General features: G+C 50.5%; 1 protein-coding gene across 1 annotated transcript; it reads right to left on the minus strand.

Moving 5' to 3' along the window:
- Nucleotides 1-10093: 10093 nt before the first annotated feature.
- On the minus strand, nucleotides 10094-14766 carry KLF10 (KLF transcription factor 10). The gene is made up of 4 exons (XM_057422158.1): nucleotides 14636-14766; nucleotides 13395-13634; nucleotides 12444-13284; nucleotides 10094-11551 (listed from the first exon to the last, which is right to left on the minus strand). The coding sequence occupies exons 2-4, from the start codon at nucleotides 13623-13625 to the stop codon at nucleotides 11292-11294; spliced, it is 1332 nt and encodes a 443-aa protein (XP_057278141.1). The 5' UTR covers nucleotides 13626-13634; nucleotides 14636-14766; the 3' UTR covers nucleotides 10094-11291.
- Between the last annotated feature and the right edge of the window lie 217 nt (nucleotides 14767-14983).

A 14983-nucleotide genomic window follows, 5' to 3' on the forward strand; every position in this document is an offset into this window, starting at 1 on the left:
GAAGTAGAGCAGAGGAAGAAAACAGCAAAGAGAAAACAGTATTTGGGCTTATTTTTCACATAAAATTCACTAAAAATGCTACAGTTAGGGAAAGAAGCAGGATTACAGCTGAATTCATCATTTCTACAGTTTTTATGCTCTGCATAGTTCTAGGGAACCACATTTTCAAACCTGATGAGCCACCACTCCAAGATACCAGCATGTCTGGAGACACCCCTTTCTACCTCATCCCTTGCACTCCTCAGGGACCCTTGCAGGAACACCACAGCAAGCAGCTGTGTAAGTGCTTATCTAGAACAAAACATCAGGAATAAACTATTTTGGACATTCCTTAAAAAAACAAAACAAAACCAAAAACAAAACCAAAAGTGTGGAGGGACATGACTTGTGTTTTTCACTGAGATACAGAAGGGTACCACCGATACCCAAAAGGGTACCACAGCAAGAAGCACTTTCTGCAGTAGTTTTATTGCATCAACTACTGCCCTAGCAAAAGCCACAAACTTCTTTTAGCAGAGTTTCAGGTCACATCCACTGAATTTGGGTGGTTAATTTTGCTGTATCCAACATATCCCTGGCGCTCCCCCCACCCAGCCCAGGCCCCCATTTCTGCAAATAAACATCTGCTCAGAAAGCAGTCAACGCTGCAGAGTGACATGTGTTTCTGCAAGAGCAAGGTTTGTGCTGGGTGCAGCACCATACAGGGGCTGTTGCCATGGGGAATATCAGTGTTTGTCAAAACTCTAAAATCCAACCCAGCGGATCACAGCATCCCGCTTCCTCTTGTGCAGTTCACCCGCTAAGCTGGGAACAAGTTAGGAAGGTGACAAAATGACTGCAGAGAGTATGGGGAATTAAATTTGCTTGATAAACACAGATGAGAGAAACCAGAGAGGAGAGGTATCAGCGTGCAAGCAAAACATGCTTGGGAAAAAATAGACCAAAAGGCAAAGGAGTTAATTAATAGCAACATTTTATTTGACTTCAGTGGCACTGAAAGAGAGTCCTGTGGCTTCAAACCCAGTACTGAAATTGCATTGCAATCGGTGCTCAGGATTTAAAGAGTTTTTGTTACATGGGTATTAATTACACTGTGCCTTGGCCAGAGGTGGCCCCACAACTCAGTTCTTTCTGCCTGGTTTCTCCTCCTTCCCAAGCCCTGCTTCTGAGGTGTTATCAGTGCAGAGGCTCAGCATGGGGAGGACAAAGCGTGGCTCCCTCCTCTCCAGTTGATCAACACCCAGGAGAGGAAGAACGGGAGGAAGTGAAAAGCCTCCTGTGCCCTTGAACCCAAGTGATGCTTGGTCCTCCTGACTCTTCTCCAAAGCAGCACAGGTACTCAGTTCTGCCAAGTCAAGCCTAGTTGTCAGTAAGACAAGAACCAGAGCTTTCATGGAGTAACTATATACCACAGGCTCAGAGCTCAAGACAGGCAGGTGAGAGTCCGAGGAGAAAGAAACCCTAAATCATCACCAGCCAGATACTGACACTGAGGGTTGTCTCCAAACTGCAGATTCAACCGCTGCAGGATGTCCTGCCGGCACCAAAGCAGGTATCATAACCTCTGAAACCCAGCGTGAAGATGTTGGACCCAGCAAGCCCTGCTAAGTCCGTGTGGAATGAGTCAGCACCTTCGCAAGAGCTCCCAGCCACCACAGATGGTGTACCGCAATGGCACTACTCGCTTTATTTTATAGCCTGGTTAAGCCAACCAATGGCATTAGCAACAGAGAGAAATAAAGCGGATCGATTCCTTATTGCAGGGATTATTTTTAATTAAGTGATTCAGGAAAGCAACACCTTTCAGGGCAATTAAAAGTTTTCTTTAGTGTGGGAATGGCTTTCAGCATCAGCTTAAGTGCTTTCAGGAGGTAGAGTCTGCATTTCTTTGACAGGATGTGATGAAGCCAAGACAGCAAAGATAGCACGGTGTTATGCTGCTGAGGAATTCTCCGCCTCCCCAGAAGCACTGTTGCAAAACTAAATTCATCATTGGAAAGATTTCATTGATGGTGGTGGTAAAAGCCATTGAAATACCCTTGCAGAACACATTTCTTTTTCTTGTTACCTACAAACACCAGCAATACTTTAAGCTCATACAATTTGGGTGATCCTTTTTTTTCTTCGAGGCTGTGGGTAACAAAGGCAGCCAACTCTCTTACCTTTAGAAAACAGAACTTTCCTCAAATGAGGCGTCACTTTCATTTCCCCTCAGAAACATGCTGATTTGGATGGTTTCTTTAAAGATGCACTAATTGAGAAGCTGTCACCCATCTCACTGAGAAGCCTGAAATGGTGTGTAAATAGTGCTATTTTTCACCTTGTGTACACTTAGACCAGAAAAATTATTGCTTAAACACTAAAGATCCATCCCCCTCCTACCCCAGACCCAGTGCTTTATGAAACCAGCACCTAAATAAACTCCTAAACATGTTAAATCTCACTAGGTGTGCACGTATCCCACAAACTGGGATGTGTGCTGATGACCATCAGCACCAAACCATGTCTTGGATGAGAACCGTGGGCGCTGAATCAAGCCACCAGTACATAATTCATGTCTAAAATGATACAGCAAGCTCACCACCTTCCAGTCCATGTGCCCTGTTTAAACATCTGTTTAACCATGCTGTGACACGGGTTTGTGACAGGCGTTTAGATTTTGACCCAGTGTCAGAAGCAGAGACTGTGTGAGCACAGGGCAAGGGTGTGAGGGCAAAGCTGCGTCAGCCACCCAAATGACCCAGGCTGCAGACCCCTCTGCACTGAAAGCACCAGGTGCTGGTGCAGTCTAACCCCATCCAACAGACACCGAACGTGTTTTGCAGGTGGGCCTTTCAAGACCTCACGTGCTCTTTGCCTTCTTGGCAATAGGTGCTTCCCTCTGCTCCTGACCAACTACATCCCAGAGCAGCTACAGTTATCTGGAATTTAACTGCCAAACCGCAGTGCGAACATCTGCTGTGTGGGGAGGCCACACCACGTTGCTTGCACGTGTTCTTGGAGACAGCTCTGGCAGCACTCGGTGGAGGTGAAGCTTTCATTGCTTTCTGCTGTCCGAGTCAGGCAGTGGTGTCTCCAGACAGTGGGACCACCTAGCCCAGCTTGCACACCCAGCCATGCCAAGGCTTCACGATTAGTGCCAAATAGATTGTTTGCTTGTTTGTTTCCCAGTGGCACCTCCACACCCCACCTTGCAGTAGGGTGGTGTGAGCTGGATGAGCCGGGAGCTGGAGGGGCTGAACCATGAAGAGGTTTCCTGATCATGGCAAAGGAACCAGCAGAAAGTGAGGTGGAGGAAGCCCCTGCAGCTGCCTCCACCACCAGCAGTGACTCACAGGGCAGTGCCTGAATTTCCTGTGCCTTGGCACATCAGCCAGCACTGGTGCCATGGCAGTGAAGAGCTTGTCTGGCTTATCTCCCTCCCAGCAGTACAGAGGTGCTAAATGGGGGGAGCCTGGCTGCGTAGCCGTGCCCCTCAGAGGAGACCTGCAGAGCTCTCCTGCAGCAGTCTCTGTGGTGTATGCTGCTCCGTGCAGTGCCAATAGATCCTTTCCAAAAGAGCATATACATCCCACTGTGCTCCCCCCTTCCTCCTGAGAGGTTTGCTGCCTGGTGCCTGGGAATACACGATCCCACAAAAGTCGGAGTCACCTTCCAGATCTTTCTGCATCTAGAATATATTTCCTTTCTTTATTTTGTATCTGATAAATAGTCCAGCCTTCCTGCAGCTTTTTCCCTGGCCTGGTGACTCAGCATCGACTCATCAGACCCATTGCTTCATTTGAATAGGGAACTGAAAAGCCTGTTACACAAATGGAAAAAATCCAATAAAAAGATCCCCCCCCAGGTGCAGATTAACGGTTAACCACTTGGGATGTCCTCCTATGGAGAGACCTGGAACAATTCCTGCTGTCCCACGACTGAGCGGGTGCAAGATACAAGAGATGCTATCTAGGCCAGTTAGCCTGTGAGTACTTGTCCTTTCCACCCACTCTGCTTCCCTCTGAGTACTTCCAGAATACAATTTCTTTCTCCTTCTAATTCAGTGATGGGTGCTTCTGACACGTGTCCTGCACTGAGAATTCCACAGGGATATCACAGTTTCCTCTCTATTTCAGACAATGGCAAGACCCTTCTGCCAGTGTGGTTTCCTAGCGAGAGGAGATGCAGGTGATCACACTGCCCTCCTTAACCCCCACCAGCTTCCCTGGAAGCATGGGAAGCTCATGGATTGCTTCAGCCATGGTCTGCTGAGCAGGGCTGGGGGTCTGGTGAGTGCCAGTGCTGGTGGGGAAGGAGGGTCCATGGGCTGTGGTCAGTGAGGGACATGGCTGGGTGTAGGGTTCAAGCTGCTCCAGTGGCCCCAGCAGGGCTCCTACTGGTTTCCCCTGTCCCAGACTCTACTCTAGGCTGCAGAAGTCAGTGCAGATCAGGAGCAATGGGGCGCTGGGGTGACAGGGTGACCATCACCTGCCAGGTGGAAGGAATGTAGTGCTGGTGGGAAGCACATGGCCTAATTCCCAGTGGTAGGAGTTGCCCATAGCCTGCCCTACAGGCCAGGGACATGGGGAGAGCCCCTCTCCTGAGGACAGCCTGCGGTTGCTGGCAGGCAGGAATGGGTGCTCTCATCCCCAGGAGGGCGTGGAGCCTGCCAGCTCTGGGCAGCCCCAAAAGATCCCCAGAGCACTTCCATGGCACCGTGAAAAGGAGAAGAAAAGGAAATAATTATGCTCAACAAAGAGCATTAAAGGTAATGGCTCCCTAAACCTGCATAGCAATCAGACCCCAGCAGCGGCAGCACATCATACACATTCTTGCAGGCTGCAGAGACCCAGGGGCAGAAGGAGTTCTCCTGGCCATCCCTGCTCAGGCTGCAGAGCACAAGGGGCAGGAGGAGCTTTCCTGGCCATCCCTGCCCCACTCCTGGGTCCATGCTCTGTGCTGCAGCTGCAAACAGAACCCCTTTGGCTGACCTGTCCCTTGATGCTGCCTTTGCACTCCCTCCCAACCTTAGTCAGAAATACTGACTACAGCTATCAAGAGCTATGTCTTCGTAAAGCTGATTGTCTCGCTTGTTTGAAGATGGCTGCTCTGCCCTCTTGCCATGCTGTGTGCTATGGCTTCTAAACGGCTTTTTACTTGGCGATTGGTCCTTAGGTATGCAATGATGGGTGACATTATGTTGTGGCTGGTGGGTGGTCAGGGGAACCTGTCTTATTGTTTGCCTGATGAGGATTTCATTAATGTTTCGACCACCCTGAATTTTAGGCCATTGATGTACTCTCTGTACTCTAGATTTTCTTTAATTACACTCAGGCTGCATGTGATACTCTCTTTCTGTTTCATCCTGCGGAGGTGAGAGTTGTACTTTCCAGCCACCCGCTAGGCAATTACACATTAAAAGCTGTTTCCCAAGCAGAAGTATTGAAACTGCCTGAGGCTGCTGCTCACACTAAGTGCCCTGTGCCAGTCCTCCAGCTATTGCTGTGAAGATCCCAGCCCTGACAATTACACGATGACAACTTCATGGAGTTCAGCCCAGATGGCATTAATGAAACAAGAACTTTGTGAAGGTTTAAAATAAAATAGACTTGATGAATGTCAGTTCCTCCTGCATGTGCTGGAGGTGGTCAGGAAACAGAAGATGGTGCAGGTTCAACAACAAGGTGCTTGGTGACAGCCAGCATGGCTTCACTAAGGGGAAATCCTGTCTGACCAATTTGGTGGCCTTCTATGATGGGGCTACAGAACTGATGGACAGGGCTAGAGCAGTTGGTGTCATCTACCTGGACTTGTGTAAAGCGTTCGACACTGTCCCACACGACATCCTTGTCTCTAAATTGGAGCGACATCAATTTGATGGATGGACCACTCAGTGGATAAAGAACTGGCTGGATGGCCGCACACAAAGAGTTGTGGTCAATGGCTCAATGTCTGGCTGGAGACCAGTAACGGGTGGTGTCCCTCAGGAATCAGTGTTGGGACTGGTCTTGTTCAACAACTTTGTCGCTGACATGGACAGTGGGATTGAGTGCGCCCTCAGCAAGTTTGCCGATGACACCAAGCTGTGTGGTTCGGTTGATACGCTGGAGGGAAGGAATGCCATCCAGAGAGACCTTGACACGCTTGTGAGGTGGGCTGGTGCCAACCTTATGAAGTTTAACCATGCCAAGTGCGAGGTCCTACACCTGGGTCGGAGCAATCCCAGGCACAGCTACAGGTTGGGCAGAGAAGAGATTCAGAGCAGCCCTGCGGAGAAGGACTTGGGGGTGTTGGTCGATGAGAAAATGAACATGAGCTGGCTGCAGTGTGCGCTCACAGCCCAGAAAGCCAACCGTATCCTGGGCTGCATCAAAAGGAGCGTGGCCAACAGGTCGAAGGAGGTGATCCTGCCCCTCTACTCTGCTCTTGTGAGACCTCACCTGGAGTATTGTGTGCAGTTCTGGTGTCCTCAACATAAAAAAGACATGGAACTGTTGGAACAAGTCCAGAGGAGGGCCATGAGGATGATCAGGGGACTGGAGCACCTCCCATATGAAGACAGGCTGAGAAAGTTGGGGCTGCTGAGCCTGGGGAAGAGAAGGCTGCGTGGAGACCTCATAGCAGCCTTCCAGTGTGTGAAGGGGGATGCTGGAGAGGGACTCTTCATTAGAGACTGTAGTGACAGGACAACAGGTAATGGGTTAAAACTTAAACAGGGGAAGTTTAGATTGGATATAAGGAGGAAATTCTTTCCTGTCAGGGTGGCGAGGCACTGGAATGGGTTGCCCAGGGAAGCTGTGAATGCTCCATCCCTGGCAGTGTTCAAGGCCACGTTGGACGAAGCCTTGGGTGGCCTGGTTTAGTGTGAGGTGTCCTGCTGATGACAGGGGGGGTTGGAACTAGATGATCTAAAGGTCCTTTCCAACCCTAACTATTCTATGAGTCTAACTATTCAAACACACTTGGGTCTTGCCAGGTCCCTGGGGAATGTTTAGCCAAGCAGGGTGTGCTCGTGCCACACCGCAGCAGTGAGTGCACAGGCAGCCCTGGTTTGGCTGCATCCAGTTACGAGGGCAGTTGTTGCCACATGGGTACCTTGACACCTACCAAAAACTTCCAAGCAGTTGAAGTAGTGGTCACAGCAGACATTTGTCCAGCACACAACTACCTTGACTTTTGGAGCAGAACACACAAGCAAGTAAAAAGTTTCATCCAAACTGTGTTCTCATAACAAAGCTTCTGGATCATTTAATGTATTTCATACAATTATTACCTGATTGATATCCCAGCACAAGAAGTGCATTGACAAGTGTAGCCCCTGTCTGCTCATGAGCATAATGAGATGACTAAAGATATGTTTTGCTCTTGTTTTCTTACCGCTTAAGTATTGTATTTTCTTTTGGTGACAACAGAAAGTGTTCAAGATGCCCATTTTCCTAGAAAAGACAAGAAATCTCCGTATGACATGCTCAATGAAATCATAAGACATATTCCAGAAGCATTCGTTCTAGCTGAATATCACCCCCTGCCCACATGCTCCAGGAGCAGCTAAGGTTTCTGCAGAAAACCTGTGGTACAGAACAGGGAGCCTGAGCCTGCAGTGCACGTATTCATTCATTCATCACTCCTCTTGACCTGATTTTGTGCTCTAACTTTTCCGGCAGCCTGTGAGTGTTTCCTTGGTGACCCAAGTTTGTTGCCAAAGCAGACAAATGAATCATCTATTTACAGTAAAAGTGGGGAGTTGCCAGGGGAATACCTGATGCCTCTGCATACTATGCACAAGCCTGAGGCCAACTGACAATAAAGACCTTCCTCCTGGCCCTTTTAGGCATGTGTCACATCTGTGCTCATAGCATCACAGAATGGTTTAGGTTGGAAGGGACTTTAAAGGTCATCCAGTTCCACCCCCCTGTTATGGGCAGGGACACCTTCCACTAGACCAGGTTGCTCAAAAGACTCGTCCAACCTTTCCCTGAACACTGCCAGGGATGGGGCATCCACAGCTTCTCTGGGCAACCTGTTCCCACGTCTCAGCACCCTGGCACTGGGGGGTGTTGCGGCACCCACCCCAACACCAAGGCTGTAAGGGTCCCCTGTCAGGACCACAGGACCAGTTGGTTAAGGGTAGCTTGAAAAAGCACTGCTTCGTGGTAAAGCTCAGGAGGAAAAACCTCAGAAAGCCAGGCTCTCCAGGCAGGATGGGTGGACAGGCTGCCCTGAATCATGTCTGAGCTGCATCTGTGGCTCTGGACAAGCTGCCCCTGTGCAGGACCCCTCTTTTAAAATACATATTAGTTCACTCACAGAGCATTCAAGCCTCCCACAAATACTCCTGCTGTAATGGAAATAATTCTTCTCCAAACCACAAGGGAAAATGCTTGCTTTTTCCAGCCTTTTCTCTGAAGAGATCCAAATCCCTGAGCACTGGCAAAGGCACGGTCAGGGCACATGCAGGGTACTCCAGCATCAGAGGTCCCCATCACCGATCCATCCTGGTTTGGGCAGCGGGTGAGATATGCAGACCCCCAGCCCCTCAGGCAGGCAGGCACTTTATGTCCCCCCCAGAGGGATCCCATCTCCCCCAGCACCCATCAGCAAGGTAAGCACACCAAGCTTGGGGCATACATGTCACTTTACTTTGGACACATCTCCCCTTTCCCAGGACAACTTGTGAGACCGGGATGGGGAATGTCTCTCACCCCAATTCACGCAATGGATGTCACCACTACAGCATCAATTTTTATGTGCACACATGACTTTGGAAATAAAGGCTAAGCAGCAAGATGGTTTATAGATACTTCAGAAAACCTGGTTCCAAGAATATATGCTAATCTTTTGGATCCCTTTGGATCAGCTTCCCAGAGTCGGGTATCTGCACAGCAACAACAGGCTGACCACAGCCAGCATCACCAGTGTCGGCATTAAAGGACTGATCATGGGGGTTTGCTGAGGGTGTTTTGGTTTGCATTTCTGCTTCATGACTAAACCCAAGCAGGAGGTGTGCGTGTGGTTTGCCTACAGGAGTAAGGAACTCCTAATTGCTGACAGAAATCTCTGGAAAATTTGTAAAGTTTCCTGCTATGGAACCAAATTTGCCTGCATGATAGGTCAGCATTGAAAAGGTGTCTAACAACCCTTCCAACTACATTTTGCAGAGTAGACTTGGGTTAATCCCCCCAAGTACATGGTTTCATTTCCAGTCAGCTCCACGGTTAAGCTTTAAAAAATGGCATGTGAACTAAATTCACAATTACAGCTCCACCTTGGGCTGGAACTAGTGGGAAGCACACTTCTTACTGCTAAACCCTGTACTTGGAGTGAGCATCTCTTTTACCTGGCTCACAGCAAGGCCAACAGCAGGGTTTCCCCCAGAGCTTCCCCTTAGTGCCCTGGCAGGTGCTGGCAGGACAGGGTCTGAGCACGTGGCAGCTGGTGTTCCTTCAGGAAATGTGGGCAGCAGGGACAGACATAGCATGGGAACACCCTTTTATTCCCCTTTTCTTGTACGGCAGCATAAGGGCGTGCACCTGGGCAGACTGAAGCTCAGCTCCCTGCTGAGGTGGAGGGGTTCAAAGCCCCTGCATGCACTGCAGGATAGCCTGGATTCAAGGCTCAGTATGCCAGGCAGGGCTGGTGAGGGGACCTGGATCCTTAGCCATTGGCTAGTTGCAGATGTGGAAGAGCTTCAGACCCAGAGCTGTTCACTACTTCATCTTGTACCTGTGAAATATAAAATCTCTTGAAGCAAGATGGCAGAGCAGGACTCACACTCCTAGGGAAATGTCTCTCTCGCACTGGGCTGCAGTGGTGTATTACCTGGGACAAGGAGAAAGGGCAGTGACTCAGGTTTTCCCTCCACAGGGCACTGCGTCAGGCAGGGCAAGGTAAGGAGTGCCCCTGTCCCAAACACCCTCTGGGAAGGGCTGGAGTCAGCAGACAGCGATTGCAAAACTTGGGATCCCTGCAGGCAGGAGCCGAGCAGCAGGGACAGCACCCAGTGCCTGGCAGAGGCAGCAGCAGGCAGAGATCCAATGCTGCCTGCCCACTGCCCTGTTCTCCTTGCAAAAAGGTAAGTTCTGCTATGAATCAAAAACAAGAGAGGGTGGTATTAAAGAAAATTGGGTTTATTGTAAACAAAGTATAAAGTACAACATAAGAAATGTGCAAATCTTTAAAGTAGTCACAAAGAGCGTATCTAATACACTATTGTCAAACTTGTCCACTTTCTGGTAGGTGTCCTCAACATAAAATGATAAAATAGAGATAGTGAAAGTTGATGCATTATTTGTCACAAAAGCTACAGTTTAATTCTAGGCTGGTGTCTTTACTGCCTTGTTTTACCTTTCAAATCACAACTTTCTAATTTAATACAATACATAATATATCCATTTCATTTTTTGTACAAACCATCTCTCAAAGAATAACATGCTAAAGAAGCCCAAGAGTTTGGTTTCTTCCTTAACCAACCCGAGCAGTTTCAGTTACAACATTTCTCTTAAAAGTGCCCTGTGTCCCTGCAGTGAACACAGCTATGAGAAGGGGTGAAGGAAACCGCCAGAAACACAGGAGCAGAAGCATCGCCCCATGCCCAGGTACAACCAGCTGAAGGAGCACAAAGCTTGCCAGAGAAGCTGGGACAGTATCAAAGCTAGCAAGGATTCAGAATCGCCTGGGGAGTGCCCCTGAGTGCCCACCCAGAGCCCTTCCAGACCAGGCTGTGTCCAACACCTTGTGCTGGAGCACCGGTCTCAAATCTCCATGCGTTTGGCACCAAAGCACTGCTTACAATGGGGCCAGAAAATGGGTAGGAGAAAAAGATTCCTACCAAGAAAAGGTGGCAGAAGCAGGAAAACTGATTCAGATTATCTCACATGGGTGCAATCTGGGCTTTCACGCCTGCGCCCTTATGCTGCTGTCTTCCTAGTCCATGCTGCACTGAAGACTGACAACGGGAAGTTAGAACTGGAGTTGGTCTCAAGTGCCAGCAGCAAACCTTCAGCAACACTTACACGCGACTGACCTCAAGTATCTACGAGCAATTTGCAAGATTTAGAACTAACATATGCTCTGCTCTAGAACCTTCCGTTCCTCTCTCTCCTTACCAGTGTAAAAGACACCCGCTGTTCCAGTCAGCCACCAGTTCTCCCAGCAACATTTTTGTGAGGAGCACAGACTGCCACTGCCTCCCTGCTGCCCTGCCATCAGCAGCAGGTGTGGGAGAACCACAGACTGGGAGGAAAAGCCTTTTTCCAGCTGGCACATCCCAGTGACAACAGTTAATTCCACCGCCTTCAGCACAAGCCCTCTCAATGCGCAGTGGTCGCTGCGGGCGGCACGGCGATGTCGCTCAGCTTGCTCACTTCCATCTGCCAGTTGGGCAACTTCTTGGCCGACAAGTGGCGCCGGGCGTGCTTCGTTAAGTGGTCGCTCCTCATGAACCGCCGCTCACACATGGGGCAGGCAAATTTCTTCTCCCCAGTATGCGTTCTGCGATGGCGAGACAGTTCATCAGACCGTGCAAACCTTCTCTCACAGCCCTTCCAGCTGCAGCTAAACGGCTTTTCTCCTGAAAGAATTACAGAGGAAGAAACCACCATGAGTACTAAGTGAGCAGCAAACTCCACTGCCTTGACTGGCAGAATTTGATTTTTTAAAGAAAAGCTCCTATCGTGACAGCTGAAGAAGGATCTACTTAATCAGATACATGAAATGTGAAAAATTGTTTACATACCAATATTTAAACACACAGACTCACCATCCTTAAGGCTAAGCAGTACAAAGGGTTAACTACTCTCTGGAACCAAACAATTTGAGGTGCTCTTTACCTCTCCAGACAGTTGATTCTAATTCAGCCCCAAGTGAATTGCAGATTGTGATAACTCAGCATGCCTAAAATTGCCCTCTGAAACACAATCAGTGAGAACGCTTTGCGTATAGAGCCCTGGTCGTGCACTGCGAGCCTGTGTTAAATGACAAGTGACTCTTTCTGCTGCTGCAATTAAGAGCTGAGGCATGGAGTAGTTACTCTAAAATCACCAAGGCAGGAATAGTTTGGAGTAGATCCCTATGTTCTCTCATAAAATGATCTCTTTTAAGTTTTACCCACTTCTGACAAAAGCATTCTTGAGGAGAAGCCTAATGAGGCATCTTTTAACTCTGGAAAAGCAGACTCTGGACCAGGCAAGGCTTTGTTTCTATACTCATCAGAAGCATTACTGGGCGCCCTCTGACATGAAGCAAGTCCAGCACAAGCAAACTGCTGAGTCAGCTTCCCCTGCGGGAGATTTCCTGTCAGAGATTAGGCAGCATTATAACGTACACTGGCAATAAAAAGGATTTCATTGCTGCCCCACAGTTTGTTCCATGAACAAATTCGATAATCGCTAGAACCTTACCACCTTGTGTATGTAACCACAATTTTCTGCGTTAGTTTTTAACATCCAGCAACAACAACCGACCTGTGTGTGTTCTGACATGGGCCTTCAAATGTGAGCTCTTGAAGTATGTTTTCCCGCATCCTGGGTAGCTGCAAATGTGACTTCTTATTCTCGAAGAATCAGTGGGAGGAGTGGCTTTTGCTGCCGAAGGTACAAAGCCAGGAGCAGGGGCAATGGGAGAGAGTCTCGTGCCATTTGGACTAATAATGGGAGCCTTGGGGCTCTGTACAACTGGCTGGGGCACAACAAACATAACAGCACCCTTGGGAACTTGGGTACCCATGAAGACCATGGGCTGACACAGAGCCGGCTGCTGGCTTGGCGCAGGGTTGGGCACCACGGCCGTCACAACGCTGTTGCTTGCAGGCAGAGGGACCATCTGGCAAATCACTGGCACAGGGGGGGCTCCACTGCCTTGGGCAGGACACGGCGGGACCACTGGGACAGCCTGATGCCTGCTGCTGACCAAGGGCTTTGTGAGGGCCACCGGAGCGACGGCTGTTTCCGCAATTCTCCCTTCCACCACTGGCAGCTCGCTGCTCTCATCACTGGCTCTGCTCAGCGCTGCGGCAGAACACTCTGAATGCTCTGCTTCCGTGTTTTCCTTACTGCTTGTTTCCCTCAAAACACCATCCGGGTATTTCAACACACTGGCTGTTCTCACCGGGCAGGTCTGGCGATTACAAAGCTGGGCATCGGCCGTGTGGCGAATAACGCTCGTTGCCTGAGCCTTCAGGGGCCTCTCCACTTCTCTCTGAGGCACAGCAGGCACAGGAGACCTGGCAGCCTCGGCCAGCGACTTGCCAGGGTGGACCACCTGCGACATCTCCAAGTCAGAAGGGCTGTAGGGGGGGGTCAGGCACTGTGTGGAGGAGAGAGACACAGCAAAGGGGGGGGGGGGGAACGTTACCAACACATCACTACATTGGTTGTTAAAAACAAGCACGCACATGTACAAACCCAGGCACTTACAAAAGCTGGTATTGCACTGAAGTCTGCTACTCCAGGAAGCAAGGTCTCATCGCTCTCTTCTGACATATCAGATGCTGGAGTTATAGGTCTCATTTCTGCATGTTTTTTGAAGTCTGATTTCCAATTGCAGCTCATAGAAATAAGTGCTTCTACAGCTTCAAAATCACTTTTTTCAGGAGTCTTGTTCCAGAAATACCTACTGTCTCTCTGTTTCTCAGTCATCATGTCCATTTCTTACTCCTGTTTTGGTTAGAGGGGAAAAAGGGAACTTTATACATGATACCAAGTTTTAATATTCTGCAGCTACTCATAAAATAAAGCACCATAAAAGCCAAACAAAGCAACCTGTGCAAGATAAATACACTTGGTCATGTGAAGGGCATGCCTGTATTTCCCTGCCTCCCTTCTCATATAAATAACATTTTAATGAAGTTGTTAGTAGGGAAATCTGGACATCCGGTGAAGATTATGTATTTTCTTGAGACAAAAGAACTCCCTCCAAATCTTCAGCAACACAGGTATCCCACGTGGCAAGTGTTGTGTCTGAAAGCTTAATTAAAATCTTCACTCAAAGAAAGCAAAGCTTCCTCCCCCATTCCACCCTCCTTCGATTTTTGCTTTAAACACAGCCCTCGGTGTTGTGCTTATTTTGGGACATGAGAAAGGGCTGTACTGACCGACGGACACCTTCTTCAAAACACATTAGCCAACAAAAACGTTCCAGGAAATACACAAAGGGTGTCTCCCACACGCAAGGAAAGCCACCTCTTGGTCACTATCTGCCCGGCCAGCACACACAACCGACCCAGGCAGAACGCCTCCTAAGGGTGCACCATTATCCCCAACGCAGCCTTCCTGCCGAGGCACTGCGTCTCCGCCAGCTGCAGCCCGGGGGAGAGGCGCTGTTTGGGAGGCGCGGGGCGGGCGGCCCCGGCTGTCACCAGCAGCGCCCACGGCGGCGCCCGTTGGACGCGCGCCACGCTCACCTCAGCGCACCCCGCCGCCGCTACCCGCCCCCGCGCTCCTCGATTGGCTCCCCGCGCCGTGCCGCGCCGGCGCCCATTGGCCAGCGCCGATCGAGGCGTGGCCGGAGGGCATCCCGCCGCTCCCTCGCGCGGGGCGCGCCCGGGCTCGCACGCACACCGGAGTGTGTGTGCCAACCGGTTCCCGGCTCGCCTCGGGCCCCCTCCCTCCTTCCCCTCACGCCGCCCGGCAGCCCTGGTCCCCCAGCCGCGGCTCACCGCCTCGGCCCGTGCCGCTGCCCGCGGACCCTCCTCTCGCCCGTGCCGCCACCCCGCTGCCGCACGTCCCCTCACTCTGCCACGCCGCGCCATCCCCGGGGTCTCGACCTCCACCGCGCCCGCCGCCCCGCTGCCGGCGCCGGTCGCTCACCGGTGACGGGCCCGAGTCTGCCGGGGCGCTCCCCGCGCGCTGCCTTTATTTTCCTCTTTTTGTTCGCCGCTCCCCATTCAGGTGGCGGCTTCCCCGGACCCGCGCGCGGGGTGGGGAGGGGGGAGGGAGGCGGGGCTCTCGGCCACCCTCCGCCAATCACCTGCAAAGGAGCCGGGCGCGCCCGCGCGTGATCGGCG

The sequence above is a fragment of the Pezoporus wallicus genome, unplaced genomic scaffold (genome assembly GCF_028554395.1).
Source record: "Pezoporus wallicus isolate ANWC-B61680 ecotype Strahan unplaced genomic scaffold, APGP_CSIRO_Pwel_v1 contig_13368, whole genome shotgun sequence".
Taxonomy (NCBI): domain Eukaryota; kingdom Metazoa; phylum Chordata; class Aves; order Psittaciformes; family Psittacidae; genus Pezoporus; species Pezoporus wallicus.

What these genes read in the sequence shown, in the direction of transcription:
- KLF10 (XM_057422158.1), bottom strand. Translation starts at nt 13,625, where the DNA reads ATGGACATGATGACTGAGAAACAGAGAGACAGTAGGTATTTCTGGAAC. An exon ending in TCAGTGCAATACCAGCTTTT is followed by an intron (nt 13,285 to 13,394) that starts GTAAGTGCCTGG and finishes TCCTCCACACAG; the next exon opens with TGCCTGACCCCCCCCTACAG. An exon ending in CCATGTCAGAACACACACAG is followed by an intron (nt 11,552 to 12,443) that starts GTCGGTTGTTGT and finishes TAATTCTTTCAG; the next exon opens with GAGAAAAGCCGTTTAGCTGC.